The sequence below is a fragment of the Parasteatoda tepidariorum genome, chromosome 10, assembly GCF_982258835.1.
Source record: "Parasteatoda tepidariorum strain Cologne lab strain chromosome 10, Ptep-v5.0, whole genome shotgun sequence".
Taxonomy (NCBI): Eukaryota; Metazoa; Arthropoda; class Arachnida; order Araneae; family Theridiidae; genus Parasteatoda; species Parasteatoda tepidariorum.
In genome coordinates this window covers 23,238,839-23,261,960 of record NC_141764.1, presented here as the reverse complement: position 1 = coordinate 23,261,960, position 23,122 = coordinate 23,238,839, and the positions used below count along the sequence as shown (strand labels likewise).

Below are 23,122 nucleotides of genomic sequence, written 5' to 3'. Positions count from 1 at the left end.
GCAAACGAATTAAGTTTTGTCTTCCGCAGACGATTCTTCTATTATTCGTCCGAAATTAATATTCTGCGTTCAGCAGTATAGGCTAAATACCAAATATTTGTCTGCTGCATCTCTAATTAGAAGCAGCATTTGCTGTTATTTGCCGAGCATAATCTTGTATCTATTTACAATTTAAAAACTCCTTGAAAAAGTTTTTTGCAATAACCGGACCCTATTTGCACAAATTCATAAAAGTGAACCCTAGCTGAAAGAATGTGAGTAATTTTTTCACAATTTCACGAAGAACGGACCTTTCACAAAATGTCTGTACAGACCCCTGGATTTCTTGCAAGCAGAATAAGATTGCGCCATTACTTTACTCTTGTTAGACAAGATGATAAATATTCGATTATCTCAAATCATTCGATCAACAGTAAAAAGGGAATTAAAGAAAGTTACGGGGTTTACTTTTCCTAATTCTTCACAGATCCTATGTTGATATGCGTCCTTAACTAAAACTTTTGCATGATTTGATCACAGCTGTTTGTTCGAGACAGTCACCTTATAAATCACGACATTTGCTTGACTTAAGTCTATGTTAATATACGTACTTGAGGAAAAGTTTTGCACCATTTGTTCACAACTGTTTGCTTTAAGCAATGTTCACCGTAAAGAACATGATATTTTCTTACACTAAGTCTTTGTTGGTATGCTTACTTCGTGAAAACTTTCGCACCATTTGTTCACAGCTGTTCACAGTGTTAATTATAAATAGAATGCCGTTTCACTGCTTTACCTGTTACTCTGAAGACTTTTGGTAGCTACCCAGAATAACACAAAAGCTGAGGATTCCCATTTGGGTTTGGAAAACGTCGCTAATAAATAAAACAAGAATGATTTTATGAGTTTCAAAAAGTTAAGAAGTTGGAACTCAAGATTATCGGACCTCATCGATTAATTTCAGAAATCTGCATTGAAATTACAATTGACTGTGCTACTTTCATACAAATGAACCATAAAGTAATGGTTTACCATCCTGAATACAAATAAAGTTGAGTCATCACATTAACATACTTTTTTGTTTAAAGAAATTGTTTTAATTATTTAAAAAAAATAATAAAATATAGATAATTTGTTTGAAACTCTGGCAGGATATAGAATAAGTATGGTAATAGTATGCATCACCCATCTCGAAAGCATAGCCAAAGAAAAATGCTCCACAGTATACGCCGTTTGGTACGAATAAAAATTCAAACGTGACCAAGTCAGCTAATATTTTCATGTTTATTGCTAGCTAAATGAAACAGAAACAAAACTTACGCTCTTTCTAAACATATAGGCATCTCAAAGTCGTGTGATTTTCCTCCTCTCCACTCTTTTCCCTTTTCCGTTACCATGATTACGGAAAATCTTGATTTACTCCACGGCAGAATGTATCAATAAGAAAGGGTAAGATATTAGCGTGAGGAAAAAACAAGATCTTTGAACACCGGGGTAACAGAGAGAGGAAAAGTGTGGAGAGTGAGGAAATCTCGATTCCTTGAGATGCCTATACTATTTGCAAAGACTACAAACAAAGCCTAAACCTCCCTGATCATGATTTCTATAGCCAAGCTTCCTTTTTTATATAACGTTAGGACAATGACGTGCAAAGGCGTTTAGATGCCAATGGTCAACTCCTCGCTCACTCCTGAAAGCAGAAGGATATTCACCGTGAAAAAAAATTCCATTTAAAAAAAAAGAAGAAAAAAAAGATTAAAACGAAAAATTTAGCTCATATTGTACTTTTATTTCATGTAATGTAAATTATTATAAAATTTTAAAAAATTACTATTTCCAGCAAATTATATATTTATTTATTTTTTAAATTACAATCATATTTAAATTTAAATCTTCTAAAACTTCATTATTAAGTTAGTTCGAAAATCAGATCTCGTAAAATAGTTCGCTTAAACCAAATGTTTAACTGTTCAAAAAATTAAATTCATAGTAACAATAGTAATAGATATATAGTTTTGTAGTTCCTTACCATTCATTTTGTGAAATGACTGGAGTCTTATCTCTCTCCTTGAAAGCCCACTATATTTATAGTTGACTTCCTCTAAGATGAACTGTTGATGAATAACTACTACAAATGTATACGTACGTTACATTAGCAACACGTTCGTGTGTATAATCTTTTTGTTCCTCCTCACTTAATTTAATGGGGGTTATGATAAATGCACTTAAATTTAATTCACATTAAGATACACATGGTAATATTAGCCTCCCACAAATCTAACAAAAAAGAATTATTCACTTTTCTATTAAGCTACTGTACCCACTTGCTTTATAACGTTTAAATATAACGTTTAGAAACGTTATATTTAGAGAGTGGTTGCGACAAAGTTCTAGAGGAGTTAGAGCACATAATCAAGTTTAAAATTTCATAGAAACCTTTGCTCAGAAACGTCATCTTACACCGCTTGAGGAGCTTCCCTATTATGATATATTCAGAAGCACACGAAGAAAAAGTTCATTCTAGAAAAATGCCCCTAGCGGCATATGACGACACTTACAGGCATGGCTTTCTACGCAATTTTAATCCTGATGATGTGCCCTAACACCCCTAGAAGTTTGTCGCAACATTTATGTGACCCTCTTTTATGTATAACTTGTACGTTTCGACAAAAATGGGACAAAATTATGATATTTTTAAAAACAAATCTGTAGCTTTAGAAGAAAAACTAAATTCAGTTTTTAAATCCTCTCTCCCGAATCAGGCAATATTAAGTAACAGAAAAAATTTCCTTGTATAAGCTATCATTTAATATTTGACAGAAAAAAGTAATTCGAGATACTATTGACACTACTATATTGTACTAACCTGCTTATTCTTTTCTTTAATTGAATTTTTTTTTTTTTTTAATTTTCTTCTTCAGAACCTCTGGAAGATGTATGCATTTACCTTCATCACTTTGAAATAGCTGAAGGCGTGGAAAAATATATTGAATCGGAAGAGTCTGATCCAGTGCTTTATAAAGTAAGACGATGAAACCTTTATTTTTAAAGAGGTTACATTATAATCGAAATATTTGTAAAGCTTTTTTTGAAGAGCTTGGAAATAAGTTATACTTGACGCCCTAGTATAGACAATACCATTTACAAAAAAAAACATTGCTTCCACCATTGATTTACCTAAAACATTTAATTTTAATTAAATTAAGGTTTTCAAGGTTCTCTTTAAGACAGAAAAGGGAACTTTACTTTAATGTATGAAAAATTATATTTCCAGAATGGTCTTATTTATTAATATTTTTGTTCACTAACTACGCAACACTGCGCTTTACTACGAACTAATTACAGCAACTAATTAATTTTTTTTAATTGAAGTATGTGCTTATGAACCTAGGTACCGACATTTGATTTTTAAAGTTTATAAGTTTTTAAAAAAAAAATTTAAAAAACTCGCAATTTTAAAATTTAAAATTTGATTAACTAATCTCATTAGAACATATCTCAGCGAATAAATTGAAATAAAAATAATTCATAAATAATTTTTAGTTATGGTGTAAGAAAATGATGGCTAACATGAAGATAATAAAATACTTTTCTGTCTGAAGGGACTCCTTACATACACATGAAACACTGGCTCATATTCTAGTCAAAAAAAACTTGATAAACTTAAGTTTTAAAGCTATTCCATTCATGAAGTGCATTAATTATGCATCTAAAATTTAACATTTTTTCAATTATTTTTAAATTTACGAGCGTAACTGTACAAAAATTTGGATTGACAAACATCGCTCCCGTTGTTCGCAAAACACTGCGGCTCATGTGTTAATATATGTTAGTCAATTAAACAATAAAAATAAAATTGCCTGGAAAGTAATTTCGTTCTTTTTATTAAAAAAAATAATGGAAAAGAAAAAAAGAACAAGATTATGGTGCATAAATATTCAATATATTTGGTCGAATCCATTTTATGCATCAATAATTTTATGCCTCCTTTAGACATCTTTCTAGACGTTGTATGGTGATTAGTTACATGCTCCTGACATGCAGTTACATGCTCCTGAAATTCCCCACTCATAAAAAGATCTTTCCTGAATGCACACACTCACAGAAAAAAAACAAAAAAAAACAGATTCATTATACTTATGGTTTCCTTATTTAAAATATAAGTTTTTCGATGGAGCCGAAGAAGATACTGGATCAAGTAACAGTCATAAAATCTAAGATTTAGCAATATATGGGGGTATCTTATTAATTTGTAAATGCCTTCAGCGAGTTATCAAAGTCTTATAACTTGTTGTGCCTTATCTTAAGTGGGACATAATACGTTTTTCTATTTATCATTAACAAAGACGTTTCTCAGGCTTCCAGACATCTCTATCATTAGAATAACAATCTTTCATTGTTTTGCAGTCTGGTGAGGAATGGCAAGACGGTTTGTGTGAGAAGTGCAAGTGCGAAGGGACCAAGGGACAACACTTTTCCAATTGCATCAAGGAGACCTGTCCAGATCCATCCTCCTTACCCGATTCTGAAGTATGTATATTTTGGTTTAAATTAATATTTGGGGAAATGGAATTCTAAATATCCTCAAAGCCCTAAAGTAATTATTCTATATTAAAAAAAACTTCTTGTAAAAATGCAAAATTTAAAGCCTGGAATAAATTCGCCTTATAGACACATAGAGTGGTTCAATACAACCTTAAAAGGATGGTAAGGCACATCATAAACAACTCGTACGCAGTTAGGGCTCATACGTCAAGCGCATGTCATCGTACACGGCTAAAAGAGTACTATGACACACAGCCAGTTCATAATCGAGAGGCATCACTCTCCCAGTATGAACTGACGGTGTGTCCTCATACCTTAATGTTAAAACATTAAATCGCCACACCATTAAATAACGATACAGGCCCTCAGCAAAGGAACCTCAAGCCTAATCCTGAATATCATAGAACAACTTGGACAACTTCAGCGTCTCCGGAAAAAATGCTTCTTGCAGTGGATTCCCGCCCATGTGAACCTAGAGTTCAATGAAATAGCTGATTCCTTGGCTAAAAATGCCAGAGATCTCAATCAAAATACAATCCCAACCACGTTGGCAGATGCAAATGCTTTTGCAAAAACAAGACTATTCACTCCTTTAAAAATCAGAGCCCTCGATCAAATAACTAATCTTGACATCGATAAGAAGACAGCCACTACTCTCATCAGACTAAGGACAAAACATCATAAAAACATGAAAATTTCTACAGATGGGACTAGAAAATATCAAAACTGTGGCAACTGTCTTAATGTGGAACTGACACCATATCATGTTTTCAACTGCCCTGCAGTCGGTGCAGGCCTTCACCTCTTAAACTACCCCACAGAAGAGGATTTGTATTCATTTAATGCCATAGAAATAACAAAAGTTATTCAAGCACACCATGAAATATGATTCAATAGAGGATACGACACCAACCAACCAACCATTAAATAACGATAAAAACAGTAATTACTTGGCCTATTGGACTGCAATGTTTGATCATAATTGCTAGAAATTGTAACATTTACATATCATTAAGATATATATAAAAATACCATTTCAAATGTGCATGAATAGCAGTTCATATTGGGGAGGAAAGATTAAAGTGTACGATGACATTTCCAGATATGGATCGTTATGCACATCTTAATAATAAGCCTCTTTTCCCCTCAAAGTTTTTAATCGCTGTACTGAATCATTCTATATAATATTATTTTAACGTGATATAAGATTTTGAATACTATTATTTTAACATAAACTCAACGTTATATTAACACAAGCACTTTATCTGTGACGTATGTTCTGAAAAAAATCTATGTTTTTTATTATTTTTAGAACTATGTTATCGAAGGGAAAATAATTCCGGGAAAATGTTGTAAAGAATTCATTCGAGTCATGTGTATAGACAAAGATGGCAATGCATTCAGGGTAAGTAAATTTTACTCTTTCTAATTACTGTTGTTATCAATTTTTCCTGTTAGTTTTCTTGCTGTTTGTTATATGATTGCCGGAATTACACTCGACTGTTTTAGAATTTTCTATGAATTTTGATTCTGACTGTGGAATTATGGGAGACTTTTGCAAACGACTGCGACTGCTCCAGAATTTTTTTTTTCTTACCCATTGGCAAAACGGGTATTGTTTTGGATTTGATGGCTTGCGCACCTAATTTGGACATCATCACACTTTTCAACCGTGTTCAAGAGTAATAGTAAACAGTGCGCATGCGTTGTTATTGCCTATGTTCCTATGGCGACAGCTGCTGTTAGATGATTTTTTAGAATTCTTTTTTCTCACATTTAGTTTTGTTATGCATTAAGCTGATGAGTTTATTTTTGAGATATGGGACCAGAATACTTCTTAAGTTGTGAATAAAAGTGAATTTAATCATTTCAACGATATTTTTGTTATTGTTTTAATTAAGAATCAGAAATTCTAACCTACAGTTCAAACTGGATCGTTTTCAATACTAATTCAGGTGAATATCACAAATAAAGAGGAATATATAATGAATAAATGGGTTAAAAAATTAGATAGCAACCATTTTGCTAATGGGTAAAATGCGATCACAATTTTTTTTCGTTTTTTTTATTACGTTATTTTTTAAAACGACCATTCATTTTTTGTACTTTTGGAAATCAGAGGGCAAACCATTATTTTTTAAATGTGAATAATATAAGCTTGTTCTTCTAGGCAGGGGAGGTATGGAATGATGAGGAGGATCCCTGCATCACCTATACTTGCGAACACACAGATTTGGGTGACGTGCAAATAACAAAAAACAAGATGGCTTGCGCAGAATGTCCAAAGGTAAAGCTCCAGTTTATTCTTGAATAATTATGTGAATATTTCACGTATGAACTAATTGATAGTGATTATTATACTAAGGAAGATCAAATGCGATCATCATTACCGCAATAACATCTTCATTTTAATTTTAATCGCCTCTATAACATGCTTATTATTGATTCAGTCGCTGCATAATATTAATTTAATCGGCAGTCATAACATGCCGATTATCATTTTTTAACGACACTTAGGTTTAATAAACTGAGTTATAACTTGTTCACTAAGATTATAATCACAACTATGACATGCTCATAATACTTTCAAAAATAGCTATACAGTAACAATTATAATTTTAATCACACTTCCAAAATCATCATAAAAGTTTAAAATCACAGATATAAAATGTTCATTATAATTTTAGTCTCAGCTATGCCAATTTACCAGTAATTTTAATCTTACTTCCAACATCATCATCATGACTTTAATCATAGCTATATTATGCTCGTTACAATTTTAAACGCTTTTCTACTATCTTCTATTATTTTTATCACACGTCTGGCGTAATTTAATACCTATAACATGATCACTATAATTTGAATCAGAATTATGGCTTAATCGTTATAATTTTAATTTAATCATAGCTATAACATGACTATTATAATTATATTGACACTTCAATCCTCATCATTATCGTTGTTAAATGACACATTTTTATTTGTTGATTCTCATAACACTTCGAACGCAATCGTAGTCTTTTTTTCCACAGTTCTGATAAGCTCATGTTCATCCAATTCCAGAATTCTGAATTGATTCCACCATCAAAGATTCTTGGTCAGTGCTGTGGAATATGTCACGTGACCAAATGCGAGGACGATGATCAATTGCATGACATAGGCGATACTTGGACCAGCGAGGAACATAAATGCAGAGTGGCTGAATGCGTAAAAGAATTCGGATCTGTGAAGACTGTCTACACGAAGAAATCGTGTCCCATCATTCCAAGGGACTGTCCAAAAGTATGTATAGAATTATTTATTTTTCTGTAAATATCACTATTAGTCACACCCGCTAGCAAAATATAAATCAGCTATAGTACAACAACAATAAGAGCTGATTGGATGGAGCAAGAAAGTGACATTTTCGGTAGTATACATGAGAAATAAAGTGTTATAGCTGCTGTTGAAATTAAGTTAAACCATTGTAATTTCTCCATATTAACAATAGTTGTATACTTTATAACCAGAGTCATCGATGTTATCAGAGGATATAGAGCGTTCGTCGTCCATTGAGGTGAACGGGGTTTAAATCCCAGCAATGGCTGCTTGAATCCCAGCAATGGCTGATGCAACGAATCCGCATTCGGCTTGCACCAACCACAGTCCTGACGTGAAATATCCTCACTGGTGGACGAATCATGGGTTAAAGTCCCTTCACCGTCTGGCTAACCGTGGGATGTTCTCGTGGTCTTCCACTCAAAGTAGCTCAAATGAGGGTTAGTTCCATCGAAAAGTCCTTCACGAAGACAAATTTCTCTCAATACTTGATCCGTGAGTTCCCTTGTCTTCTGAACTGGGTTCAAAATTACGAAGCTACGGAGTTGAATCCAAAAATTGGGTCGTCTGTTCAGCTACGGTTATAAAATACAATGATTGATGGCAGCAAACCGATTGTTAGTGCCAGCCTCAGGTGCAATGACTGGGTTGGTGGACCACCAACCCAGAGAAAAATCGTATCAAAAACCGAAGAAACATATCGAGACTAAGTATCGAGGACCTAAGAAATCGTATCGAGGCTATATTTCGCAACTTTTTCGAGCTGAAATAAATTGACGTTGTATAAAATTTATTTTATACAGAGAAAGGATAATCATATCTGCAATTCGATAATGATGTAGTATATTCGAAATGGACACTCTACGTCATAATAAGTTCCTTTGCATTTTAGGTGGTTTGTGTTAGTCTAAAACCTGTCTTTTATATTTTCTTATCATGCCCATGATAATTTTTAACATTTTACTTACCTGGATTAAGTCGGTCCGAATTTCAGTCCCAATTAGTTTTGGTAATCTTGGTTTAGCTGTACTCTCAATATAACTGTACCATCTAACCACAAATTACATTCTCGCTCTCACTGTTATAAAATTGTAAATAAAACCTTTAAGCAAAACAGAAGAAGAAACTAGTTCTACTGCTCATATTAAATTTAAAAGCATTTCTCGTTTATCAAATTGGAATTCCTTTAAAAGTTTTGTATGATTTGTCCTCTTGTACAATATATATCACATAGAACCTTTAAGCAAAACAGAAGAAGAAACTAGATAGTTCTACTGCTCATATTAAATTTAAAAGCATTTCTCGTTTATCAAATTGGAATTCCTTTAAAAGTTTTGTATGATTTGTCCTCTTGTACAATATATATCACATAGAACCTTTAAGCAAAACAGAAGAAGAAACTAGATAGTTATACGGCTCATATTAAATTTAAAAGCATTTCTCGTTTATCAAATCTCGTTTATCCTTTAAAAGTTTTGTATGATTTGTCCTCTTGTACAATCTATATCACATTCTGACTTAACTGATTGCTTTGATCATTATTCCTGTCATTATGTTAAAATACTTATTAATATTAAACTTTTTAGAACAAAATTGTACTGGATGAAAATGGATGCTGTGAAGTTTGTAACCTTACAAGTGGTAAGAAATTTGAAACTGTATATTTAGCTTTCATCACATTATTTCAGTGTTACGTTATTTTGGAATTTTTAAACAGCTTTTCTGTTTAGTCTGACATAATATGGGCATTTTCATACTCTTATCAAATCTACTTAAATTTTTCAGTTTAGGATAACAAACAGAATGTCAGCAGAATCAATAACCACATATGGTAAAATTTCTCTCTAAGTCCTCTTTGACCCTAATTGTTCAAATTAGACAAAATTTAAAGTAGTCAATAAAAATTAGAATGCCGTGGTGGTTCTGGGTATAGAACGTTTGCCTTCCAATGAGGTGAACCGCGTTCGAATCGAAGCTACGGCTGGTCGATACAAATTCCGTATCCCGCTCGCACCCACCACAGTGCTGTTGTAAAACCTCCGCAGTGGTAAACAGATTACGGGTTAGAGTCCCCTCACTGTCAAACTAACAGTTGAAGGTTTTCCTCTCCATGTAACGTAAATGCGGGTTAATTCAATCTAAAAGTCCTCGGCAAAGGCTTCTCCCAATACTTGATCCAGGAGTTCCCTTGCCTTATAGATTGGGCTCAAAATTACAAGGCTACGGGGTCAAACATTCGTAGTCGTGAACCCAAAATCAGGTCGGCTTAAATCGGTTATAAAACTAAATATAAAATTATAAGTCAAAATTGGGTGAGCAGTATCACCGTTTCGTTTTACTTTATTTTCAGTCAAGAGACGCACAGTTATGCTAAAATTTCATAATTTATTAATTAAAAATAGACCACTTTACTGTGCATTATTTAATAATGCACTGTTAGGTATAATAAAATAATGTCTTACTGTGCAAAATCAACCATTTTAAATACTACACATTATAAAAGAACTAAGAAAATGAAATTTTGTCATCCCGAAAATTCCAAATGGATACCTCATAAATACAGGGAGAACGATTTTCGCTTTTCAAGACTGCCACATACAAAAACTATAATGCTAATACCATGACTAATACCATGCAATGACTATATACGCCTGTATATTTATTTATCTAAACATACTGCCCAAGGAGGCATTTACTCATTCATCTGAAGTGAACAACATAAAAAGAGGGTAGTTAATCAGAGTAGGATACAAAGAGCAGTGATTTTTTTAAAAAAAAAAAAAAAAAGATATTTACATTAATAAGAGTTATGCACAATTATGTACAGCTTTTAAATTAATGAGAAAAGACCTCATCGAAGAGGAAGAATGCCATTACCTGGCTGTATTTGTCCATTTCTTCCATTATCTCAAAGTTATAGACCTATTTTGTAGTTCGCAATTGGTGCATCTAATTCCTCCGGTGAATAATTTAACATTCAAACTAACGGTTGGTTGATGGCTGGTACCTTGAGATTTCTTCATAGTATAGTATTTCGTACAGATCTAGGCGCTCTAACAATTTAAGAACTTTGTTCTGTATTGTCTTGATATTATTCTAGCGAGTATGACTTTTTCGTAAAGTGTCCTGTATTTTTGTTATATAAAAAACTGGTGTTTTAATTACATAATTTTTTTTTTAAATTTTCGGTGAAATTAAGACATTAGTGTTCATTACCATATTGTGTTCATTCCAAAACTACCAATAATATTAGTAACCATTTTTTTATGTGTATTTTTTGATGTTTTGTAATATTTTTAAGACTTAAATCTTTGTCGCATTTGAAATTATTAAATAAGCTTAAACACTAATTTTAATTTTTTTTTTTTAATCGAAAAAAATATTTCTTGCATCACTGCCAAATGCTGCGTTAAACGCAATGTCGGTTAAGAATATAAACTTTCAGATCTAATTAATTAGCTTGAGTGGTTCATTCAAAACATGAATTAGTGCATTTTATATCGGATCCTTAGGAAAAAAGTTAATAAACGTTCTAAAAATTTTTTTAAGTTGTGCACTGGAATCGCCATATTTCATTGATTCATGCCTAATTTATGTATATCTCAATTGTTACATGTGTTCTGCCTTCTTAGAAATCGGTTGTAACTCTGGACCAATACCAGAAGAAGAAACGATTGGATTCTTCACATTTTCTGACAGAAGTCGTGGTGGTATTTGCGTAAACGACAAGCCTGTTCCAAATTTGCTAAAATGTTCTGGAGCCTGCCATTCGCAGTCATACTACTCTCTTGGTAATTGCAATTTTCAGTTGCTCTTCGTGATAAAGTCGTCAACATCCCTAGCAGCAAAATAACTTGGGCCCTCATTGGGCCAACATTCATGAATCTTGGTTCAGTAAGAGCTCAAAGGGCCTTTATTTTTCCAATATTGGCCCTATATAGAATGTACCGATTCACTCGATATTTTACAATATCGATACAATATCGATACAATATTTTACAAACTCCAATTCTATATATATCAGTCCTATATATAGAATTGTCAGATTCACCCGATATATTATATTCATTATTTAGTCAATATGGGTTCTATATTGTTCAGTGTAGGACCTATATAGGTCATTCTAGGACCAATATTAAAAAATCTAGATATCCCAATATCCTATAAGTTCCTATATGACCCATATCAGGCCAATTTTGAACCCTACTGGGGCCAAGATAAAATTGTTGCTAGGTATATATAGGAACGCTACTTTTGAATAGTAAAGAGTAAAAGTAGAAGTGCTTAAATTAAAAGTTTTTTTTTCCTAATGGCAGGCACTGAATTTGAATCTTTGCCTATACTATGCCAGAATTGTTGCTCATTTCGCGTTACCCAGTGGGCACCTGTGAACCAAAGTCACGGAGGCGAGCAACATTGCCCACGCCACACTGCCACAAACCCGTTTTATAGGGTGGGCCACATTCACACATCATACACACACACAAGAGAGGACAGCACAAAGAGAGAGAGAAACATCCATGCCCAGAGCGGGATTCGAACCCGCAGCCTATGGCTTCGCAGTCAGGCACGCTAACCACTCGGCCACCAGGCCGGCTTAAATTAAAAGTAAAAAGAGAGAAATAAACAATTACAGATTTTGAAAATTAAACTAGTAAAAATTATAAAAAATAGCTTTTAAGTACACACGGATAATATTAAAAACTCAAAGTAACAGATTTTGAATTAAAAATTTTGGAAAGAATTTAAAATTACCACAGATTAAAGATATGAAATAATCGATGATTAACGTTCTTATTTATTTTGCAGTACAATTTTATTTCAAAAGAAATGTTTTTTGGATTAAGTTTTGCAATGCCATGATCATGTTTTACAACGCCAAATAAACGTTCTATGGGGGTGTTTATTTAAGGTTGTGGGCTAAGGCATAGTTCAAAAATCGTTGAAACTCTGATATCCAGATATATTCTAACCAGGTATAAATTTTTAAGTATCCCACTCTTAGTAAATGGTAAAAATATACACGACTGCCTGCGTTGTGTTAAAGTGAGAGTGGGGAAAAAGCTTACATTCGACTCTTCAGACAATTTTCTACGTGCCTTTTTTCGTTGAAATAAATAGGGCCAACAACGAACCAAGAAAACTATAATTTATCTGAAGCTACAAGGGTTTTTGAGAAAAATAAAATACTACTTTAGCCTGCACTCATTTGCAATATAGATATTAATTCTGTCTACTTAAATTTCCTCTCAATCAATTTTGAGTAAAAACCACAATTGAGAGTAACTGACTTGTCAAAATAGCTACGAGATAGCAATGTAAAAAGTTTAAAAAATTAAAAATAAACTTTTAAATTAAATAAGCAAAAAATTGTAATTTAGTAATTGCAACTTTTAAAACTATTAAATACTACCGTTATTCGAAAGTAATACAATCTGCTTCAAAAACAATACCTCGTTCGTTTAGTTTTTTTTTCAGTTTTCACATCCTCGTATCAAAACTAGACATGCGAGGTCGTGTAACTCTTTGCCACTTACTGAGAGGATGGTACTCAACAGTTTAATTCTGGATAAAAATGCTTTTGGATGTCAGGTAAAAATCTACTTTTGCTACACATTTTAAATCTTCTTGGTGATTTAGCACTGTGATTACATACTCGAACTAGGAAAACTAAGAACACTTAATAAGGATTGAGAATGCATATCAACTCATAAACGGACATGCCATCAGTACGGAATGCATGCAAGCAGGTTTCATCCAAACTAGAGAGATTTAAATTAGCTTATAATAGTAGCTTTTTGTACCATCCATCAGGGAAATTTGCGAACTCAGTATTTTTCATACTGTAAACACGTTATAGTTGGTTAAAGGAGCTGTTTGTTTAATGCGTTCAGATAGCAAAATTCCGAAACAGAAAGTATTCAATACCTTATAATACTAAGATGAACTACTATTCTCCTCCTGTTATTGAATTTCTTTTCCTTTAACTTACACATGCGAGGCTCTTGCGATTTCCTGAATTATTGTTGTGTCCTCGAATTGCAAAAGGTGGAAGACCTCTAGATTAATATGCGTAGTTGTAGATTTTTAACTAGACCAATAATACTTAGTTTCTAAACTGCAGTCATAAATCTCTTTAGCACCACATTAATGCTTGTTAGATAGTGTATATGTTAAAGTGAATAGCCGAAATCAAGAGAATGTCGACTTTCACCGGTGAATGTCAACAATCACGTAATCGCTTTGATGGATATCCAAAATATTTGTTATATCTGATTTTAGATTAATTTATTCGCAGATATTATCATACTTATTCGATGTTTTAATGTCTGAGGAGGATAGATTAGGAGAAACATCAGTGTTCGAAGTACGGGTAAAATGCGTACTGGGCAGTAGCACTTGACCTTAAAAAAACATTGATGTAGGTCATACCGGGCAGTGGCACTTAACTGGACCAAGTATATATATTGCGGACATTTACCGAAACGACTATGTGACTGTCAACATTCTCCGGCGAAAGACAACAACCACCAATTTCGGTCATTCACAGTAACACATATGGTTAAATTAACTAGGTGTCATCACACCTAGTTAATTTAACCATAGCAAGAACATTTTAAATCAAATTTATTAAACACTGAATAAAATAACAAAGTATAAATTTTGTTAACACTTAAACTGTAAAAGTAAAATCTTTCGGGGGAAATAAGAAAAGTTGACAACTATGTTTTTTATAACTTCATCACTTAGAAGTTATTTTAGAGTCTCTTTTGATGTTTTTTATTATAATATGTAAGCATAATTGAAGACGTTAATTTAAGATTTGGTCATTCGGCAAAATGAAAATTTCCCCCTCTCAACAGCATTAGTTCGCGGGGCCACTGCAACTATTTTGTATTAAGTCATGGTGAAATTTCGATATATTGAAGACTTCCAAAATTCCTTTTCCAAAAATACCAGATTATTACTTCAGTTTTTTCTTCACTGTTTGAATCAACACCTGTTGAATTTCATTTTTTTTGCAGTATGTAATCTATTGTTTATTTTCAGAGGATGGCGATTTCAAAGATTCTTGCAAATGCTGCAAAGTCAATGTCACTGTCAATAGACCGATTGAGCTCAGGTGTCCGGACGGAAGCCGAATCAAGAAGACGTTCCTACAACCGGAGACATGCCAATGCTCCAAATGCGCTCCAAAAGACCCAAAAACAGGGGATGTGAAAACGATTGACTTTACGAAAGCAAACCGGTGGTCACAATCTTCGTTGGAAGATGAAGAACCGTTTGGCCGGCAGGTGGAACAAGAATACGATCGTTTAGGAATATTTGGTGGACAACAGCAGGAAGAAGACGACAATTTCAGTTTTGACCAAACACAGCAACAGCAACATAATTTCGAATTTTCACAGCAGCAGCAGGAAGATGTTGACTTTTCTCGATCAAATCCACTCTATCAAAATGAAGAACAAAGACGACATCAGGACTTGTTCGACATAAATCAAGTGCAGCAAGAAGACTACGATGACATTTAGCTAAAACTTTGAAGACATGTCTAAATTTTGCATTGTCTATAGAATCATCTAAAAATGAGTTAGATGGCATGCTTTTTATTAGAAGATTATTTGTGATACTTGTAAATTATTTTGTTACAAAAGTTCATCGACAAATAAAATAAGAAACACTAATTACGTATATGTTTACCTTCTCTGGGATGCGTGACGTCACACATAGAAAACATTTCGATTTAATTTTATTGAAACAAGGCATTTCGCCAATAAATAGCTCTGTGTGATGTACAGAGTTGCTGAAAAGAACACAAATGCCGTAAGACGGTTATCAAACATGTGATAAATCATACCTGCCAACTTTTACGCATTTGGCGTAAAATTTTATTTCTATATTTAAAGTGGTAGTAAAATGTATGCTTTCTGTATATTCCTTGCATTTATAAACTTAATTTATAATCTTTTTGACCCACCACTATTCTTAAAAACATTAAGCATCTATATATATATTTCTCTTACACGGCGATAAAAAAAAGCCTCATTACAACTCCCCGAATGGCAACGCTAGAAAATAGACCAATGATTGCCGCTAAAAATGTCACATGCCAAATCTAGCTAAGATGGCTCAACATATAGCGCTTTTAAAAACGGAAACTGAAATAACCAGGGAGAGCATAAGCTAGGCAGAAGTCTTTGTCGATAGATCTCTATTTTAGTTTTTTGTCGAAAGCGTTTTTTTTTCACGAATTTATTTGACAATTTTTGATTTATATCACGAATTTATTTGTTTTACTAGAATTAATTTGTTTATGCAGGTTTTTCCATTGCAATTCACTTATTTAAATTTTTAATAGACTTAATTATAGCCGAAATTTTAACCTTTTTAAAGAGATATCAGTTTTAGAAATTTTATCTTAAGATTTTATACTATAGCACATTTCTAATAGATTTAACGAATTACATGTCATTTATTTGAATTCAAATTTATTTTAAGGACTCAGTATTTACTAAAAAGATGTAATTTTTTTTAGAAAAAAAAGTTGTTATATGGATTTGAATGATTGTTTTGAATTCTTAGAATTTTGTGCATTTGCAATGTAGCCAAGTTATGTAGTAGCGAGCGAAGCGAGCTTGGTTTGCGGAGCAAACCATATAACATCGCGTAGCAATTTTCGGGGGTTGGCGAGCGTCAGCGAGCAGGGGGCGCAGCCCACTAGTATATATTAATATGTAATACTGTTGTGGTAGTTAGCACAAGCTCCTTCAAAATACAGCGTATGTTTCTGCCTGGAGTTGTAATTTAAATTCCATTTTACTACCACTGGGGAAAATCATCCTCGAAAGGATTAAAAGTTGGCAGGTATGGATAAATACATGTTTTTCAATAGAATACATGATTTGAACCTCTTACTCCGATACCACAATTTCCAATCATGGTTCAACGCTCTTTCGCTCTGGTGTTTTATAATTTGCAACGTCACCTGTTCGCAAATTTTGTAAATAAATTACAAAATTCCTATTGATATATTTTTACAATTTTCACAATAAACATACACTTTTAAATTCACTGTTGTTTATCAAATTATTCTCCTTTTTTAAAGTAAATTTTCACCACATATTCCATATTACTCCAGCTTTAGAAAGATGGAATTCTGATTAAAGATCTGTTAGCGTGTAGTTTGCTAATCAGCGAAAAAACTTCTTTTTTTTTCTTTTTTCTTTTTTTTTTTTTTTGTTATTCTACTCTGTCGACTGCCTTAAAATTTTGTTTTGATCACATCTTGAATTCTCTTCTTTCATTTTAATTATGTATCTATGAACACACACCTGTTCATACAGATACATATAAAAGCTAAGAGAGACTATATTTCAAACAAGAAACGGCCACTAGAGTGACATTTTGGGGGTCTAAATTTAGTGAAAAAAATGTTCTCGAACTACTTTTTTGAGATATTTCTTATTTACGTAATATTACGTAAACTTATTTATAATGCAGATAAGTTTGTAGATAAGTAGTTGATAAGTTGTAAGATGTCCGAATTAAGCACACACAAAAATAAATAATAAATCAAAAATATGGAAAATGACTGCGTAATATTACAAAAAAAATTCCATTTTAGTGGACATTTAAAAAAAAATGCTCTAATTAAAAGCATAAAACCTTTGTTTATAACGGTCCTGATCTATTACTTCTGTATAATCAAGATAAAAACATAAAAAGGATAAAAGGAGAAGTATAAATAACAAAAATACAAAATACAGCAAATATAAATAGTTTACATGTGCATGAGCATTACAAACAGTATAACTTGAGTCACAAGAAATATACAATTGCATTACATTTATTATGTTTACATTTGGTAACAAAATAAGGGCTAAAAAACAAGCCCAAAACTCTTATTTTATCACAGATAGAAAAAAGAATGAAGTATCAAAAAATTAATTAAAGGTTAAATTGGCATAGTAAATAATACAATGGTAATTAAGGGCATTTTATAGTAGTTAAAAGTTGAAGTAAACATTTATTTTCTTAAAGTAAACCCTTTTCCATCATTTTTAAAAATCCATCGAAATTTCCTGCAGGATATAAAAACGAGTTGCTCAACGAAAGATATGCGGCTTTTTTTTAAGATAAAACCTATTTTGTAATAAAATACAAAAAATTGGTATTATATTTTTTTCTAAAAATTTTAATACAACTCGCTAATAATATCACCAACATACTCCCCAATCCCCATTGTCTCATAATTAAATTAATCTGAACACGTTTTATGTTATTAAATTTATTGTATGTGTTAATGGATTAAAATAAATTAAATGGTGACATAAATTAAAAATTGATTTATTTAAAATGTAGTTTTAGCGATGATTATTTCAATACATATAAAGTAACGACTTTTAATTGGAAGTCTGTCTAATTGCTATAACTACTTATTTTAGAGAATAATAATTCTAATTCGATAATTGCGAATAATGCAGACAAGAAACAAAATAAAAGAAGAAAGTAATACTAAAATAAAGAACTAAAATACAAAGTTAGGCAAGAATATATAAAGCAAATAGGCAATATGATGAACAGCCAATAAAAATTCCAGATATGTTAAAAATATAATATTCATCTTTAAATCTACAAATACTATATAAAATAAAATAAGTGCTGAGCAACAACATGTATTAGAGATAATCCAAGAAAAACCTTCTTTAATAATATTGTTAATAATTTTATTTAAGTAGTTGGAGAAAATGGTGCCAGGTTTAATTTACGCAAGCATTAGAACCACATGTGACTGTTCTGAATTTTATAGTAATTTTATGAAATTAAGGACTGATAATTAAGCAAGGAAATTGTGTATTGAGAATTTTAATTTCTAACCTCTAATATAAAGCTAAAAAATTTTTAATGACAATATTATTATTTAAGTTGCGAAGTTAAATGTTCGCATTTTTTACAGAAGATTGCATAATTATTGTTAGCTCTCTCTCTCTCTCTCTCTCTCTCTCTCTCTCTATATATATATATATATATATATATATATATATATATATATATATATATATATATATATATATATATATATATATATATATATATATATATATATATATATATATAAAATATATATATATATATATAAAATATATATATATATATATAAAATATATATATATATATATACATACATATATATATAAAATATATATATATATATATACATACATATATATATATAAATATATATATATATATATATATATATATATATATATATATATATATATATATATATATATATATATATATATATATATATATATATATGTGTGTGGGAGATAGTGCAGCATAGGAGTAAATGATGACGATAGTTTAATAAACATAACAATTTAATAGAAATAAAAGGTTAGAACGATATAACAGTGACATGGGGAGAGCTGCCTTCTCGCAGTGGTCTCCGGATTGCATGTGACTAAGAATTAGATTGTTCTATGGTATAAAGTAAGAGTTAATTATAAATTCGGGAGTTTCCCTTCGGGACTTCCCCTTCTGGTCTGGCTGGCGCCTCTCAATGTCAAGAGGATGATGCAACTTCCTTTAATATTACAAGATGGTGGATGACGCAATGTTCGCAGTTGTTACACTATGGTATTGAAACCTACATCAATCGGCGATCCTGACATCAAAATGTCCTCATTTTCATCAGAATAGCTACCAGACACTGTTACCTGAAAAAAAGAAGAAAAAGAACGAGAAAGCAAAGTATAAAAATATAAAAAGCAATTTTTTAATTAACTGGCCACGGTTTCATGTGGTCAGCTGAAGATGAAGTATTGTTCGGTCCTTCGTGATTCCCGACTTTTATCACATCATATCTATCATTCTTCTTCACTTTTGTGATTTGGTATGGACCGAAGAACTTGGGTCTTAATTTCAGACCAGATCCAAACTGAGTTCTCTGGATTGCAACTAAGTCTCCAATTCGATATTCGTTGGCTTTCTTTCTTCTTTTATTGTATTGTCTGCGGTTCTCTTCTTGGATCTTCAGAATATTCTTTTTGGTTTCTTCTCGAATGTTCTCTCTATCTTGGATAAAAGATTCTATATGTTCTTTCTCTAACATTTGTAGAATTTGTAAGTCCTCTTTTGTTTTCATTTTCACCCCGGTCAAAAGTTGGAATGGTGTCATCTGAGTGCTCCGAGAAACTGTAGAATTAATGGTACGCTGTACTGTTGGAACAAATTTGTACCACTTAGTAGGATCTTTTATCGATAGTTTTACCAGTATCGGTATGAGGATCTTATGCATTATTTCCACTTGTCCATTACCACGAGGAATGCCTGTTGTTATTTTCACATGTTCGATACCTTCATCTTGGCAATAAGTCTCAAAATCTGTTGAAGTAAACGCAGTACTACGGTCAGTAATTATTCGTGAAGGATTCCCAAAAGTTATCTGTTGAGCTTTTAACTTATCTATTACCTCTTGACTTGACGTAGATTTGGTTGGGTAGAACCAAACAAACTTGGTAAAAGCATCTACCACGGTGAGAATATGTTTATAGTTCTTATTAGTTGAAGGCATAGGACCAATGAAATCGATATGGTAAGTATCTAAGGGAATATTATTTTTAGGAATCGGGTTCAAAAACCCTTCTTTTTTTCCTGCCTTCCTATTTACTAATATACACTCTACACAATTACTTACAACATTTTCAACACATTTCTTCATATCTGGAAAATAATAGTGTTGTTTAAGTACATCAAGAGTTATACCAAAATGACCTTTAGCATGTGTAGATTTGATAATGTCAGTTTGCATTTGTTGTGGAACCATTAGTAAATAATTATCATTCTCAAGTTTATATAAAACATTATTTTTTACCACAAAATCGTCAATTGATTTATTTTCCAAAAGTTGTTTAATAGAGTTAATATATTCATCATTTATCTGGTTAGTAACAATTTTAGAGGTTAATTCGTCACAAGTGATATGCATAATTGGATATCTACTTAAACAATCAACATGTTTCATTTGTTTACCTGGGCGATGTACAATTTCATAGTCAAAATCTTCCAAAAATAATGCCCATCTAGCAATTTTAGGTGTTAATTGTTTTTTACTCATAGTCTTTTGGAAAGCTGAACAGTCTGTTACTAGTTTAAATTTATTTCCCACCAAATAATTTCGAAATTTTTTCAAAGCCTCAATTACAGCCAACACTTCAAGTTCATAACTTGAATAATTCTCCTCTTGGGGAGTCGTTTTTTTACTCATATAGTGTATTGGGTGTAATTTGTTATCATCAGATTGCTGAAAAAGAATAGCACCATACCCGAATTTACTTGCATCGGTATGCAATTCAAGCTTTGCTCCTTGTTTAAAAATGTGTAGAACTGGATTTTCAGAAAGTTTTTGTTTTAAAGTTTGAAATGCTGTTTGTTGTTCTGGGCCAAAATAAAATACTCTGTTATCCCGAAGTAAATCACTTAATGGTTTAGCAATTAAAGCATAGTTAAGAATAAATTTCCTAAAATATCCGGTTAAACCAAGAAAACTCTGCACCTGTTTAGTAGACTTAGGTACAGGAAAATTTTGGACAGCTAATGTTTTTTCGGAAGAGGGTTTAATGGTACCGTTCTCAATAATATAACCCAAAAAGTTAGTTTTAGACATCAAAAATTTGCATTTCTTTAAGTTTAGTTCTAGTCCATATTCGGATGCAGTTTGTAATACTCGTGTTAATCTGTTCAGTGCCTCTGTTCAGTGCCTCTATTTCACTATCTGCGGGAATAAAAATATCATCCATAAAAATGACAACACCACCTTCTCTAAGAAGATCACGAAACACATAATTGATGTACCTCTGGAATGTACTAGGACTATTACACAACCCAAATGGCACTTTATTAAACTCATACTGCCCATCAGGTGTCACGAATGATGTGTACTTTTTACTATCCTCGTCCACGTCTATATGAAAAAACCCATTTCGAAGATCAATTTTGCTACAAATTTTGGAACCCTGTAATTGGTCTAACACATCTTCAATTAGAGGTAAGGGGTATCTATCTTTAATTGTTTTTGAATTTAATTTCCGGTAATCTATACATAATCTTAGGCTATTATCTTTCTTTTTGCAAAGAACAATTGGGGAACAATAATCAGAGCAACTCTCTCTAATTATGTCTGTTTTTAACCATTCTGATATCTGATCATTTACCTTTTGTTTCTCAGAAAAAGATAAACGTCTAGCTCTTTGACATACTGGGATTTCATCTTTTAACATAATTTTCATTGTTAACTTAGTGTCTTTAATTTTGTTTGGTTTGTAATTATTAATCAACGCTGACAGTTCATTTCTAATACAAGGGTCATTAACATGTGATAAATCAAGTTCATCATTACTATACACATTGTTGATATTAAATAAAAAACATTCACAAGAGCAAGAGTCATTAATATTGAAACAAGAACATTTATAAAAATCTTCACTCTTAGAAGTTTTGGTTTGAGTATTTACACTTGAAGAAAGCTGACCTAGTTTTATTAATTGCTCATAAATCGTTGAATTTATTATTGCATCTACTTTAAGTTCATCCGAAACAGCGGCGCTGACCTTCAACCCTGACTCATTGGGATATAGAGACATATGGATCTGTATAAGTTTCGCTTTCCGTTCATCCCCAAAACATGACGTCAGCATTATATTAGATTTAGGAAAATCTTTTATTTTTATTTTATTTGAATTAATCACTGATATTTGAGCGCCTGAATCAATTATGGCTTGAACGGGATTTCCATTCAAATAAATCTCAGCATACTTCAACTCGTGCTTAAAATTATTTTCTCCAGATGGTTTGCAGGAATTAACACTAAAGCTTTCATTTTTTAAGTTATCACTGGGAGAGGTATTTTTTCTTTCTGATTTATCGTTTCTGGATTCGTATGTTTTTTTCGATCTCTTTTCGCAATCACGTGCAAAATGGCTGACTTCTCCGCAGATGTAGCATTGTTTCTCTGCTCTATTTTGTTTATTTATTGGTTGAGAAAAACGATCCGACTGGTTTTTTCTGAAATCTCTGTTCTCGCTGCGAAAAAAAGTGTTCTGCCCATATTTATGGGTATTAGAAACTTCTCTGTAAGGCATATTTTTCGACATGGTGTAAATGTCTAATTCTCGTCCTAACTCGACGGGATTAAACCAATTTTCTCCCTGACGGATCAAAATATGACTGGCCATCTCTTTATTTAATGTCTCAATTATTTTATCGGATATGA

The 23,122-nt window shown here is 32.1% G+C and overlaps 1 protein-coding gene across 1 annotated transcript in view; it reads left to right on the top strand.

Moving 5' to 3' along the window:
• LOC107439698 (uncharacterized) overlaps positions 1-15,527 on the top strand; it is a 310,740-nt gene extending 295,213 nt beyond the window's left edge. The window contains exons 108-115 of the mRNA XM_087152696.1: positions 2,901-3,001; positions 4,387-4,509; positions 5,837-5,929; positions 6,695-6,811; positions 7,588-7,806; positions 9,429-9,483; positions 11,475-11,633; positions 14,893-15,527. Coding sequence (XP_087008822.1) covers positions 2,901-3,001; positions 4,387-4,509; positions 5,837-5,929; positions 6,695-6,811; positions 7,588-7,806; positions 9,429-9,483; positions 11,475-11,633; positions 14,893-15,374 — 1,349 coding nt within the window. The 3' untranslated portion in view covers positions 15,375-15,527. The remainder of the gene's footprint in view (positions 1-2,900; positions 3,002-4,386; positions 4,510-5,836; positions 5,930-6,694; positions 6,812-7,587; positions 7,807-9,428; positions 9,484-11,474; positions 11,634-14,892) is intronic.
• The last annotated feature ends 7,595 nt before the right edge of the window (positions 15,528-23,122 follow it).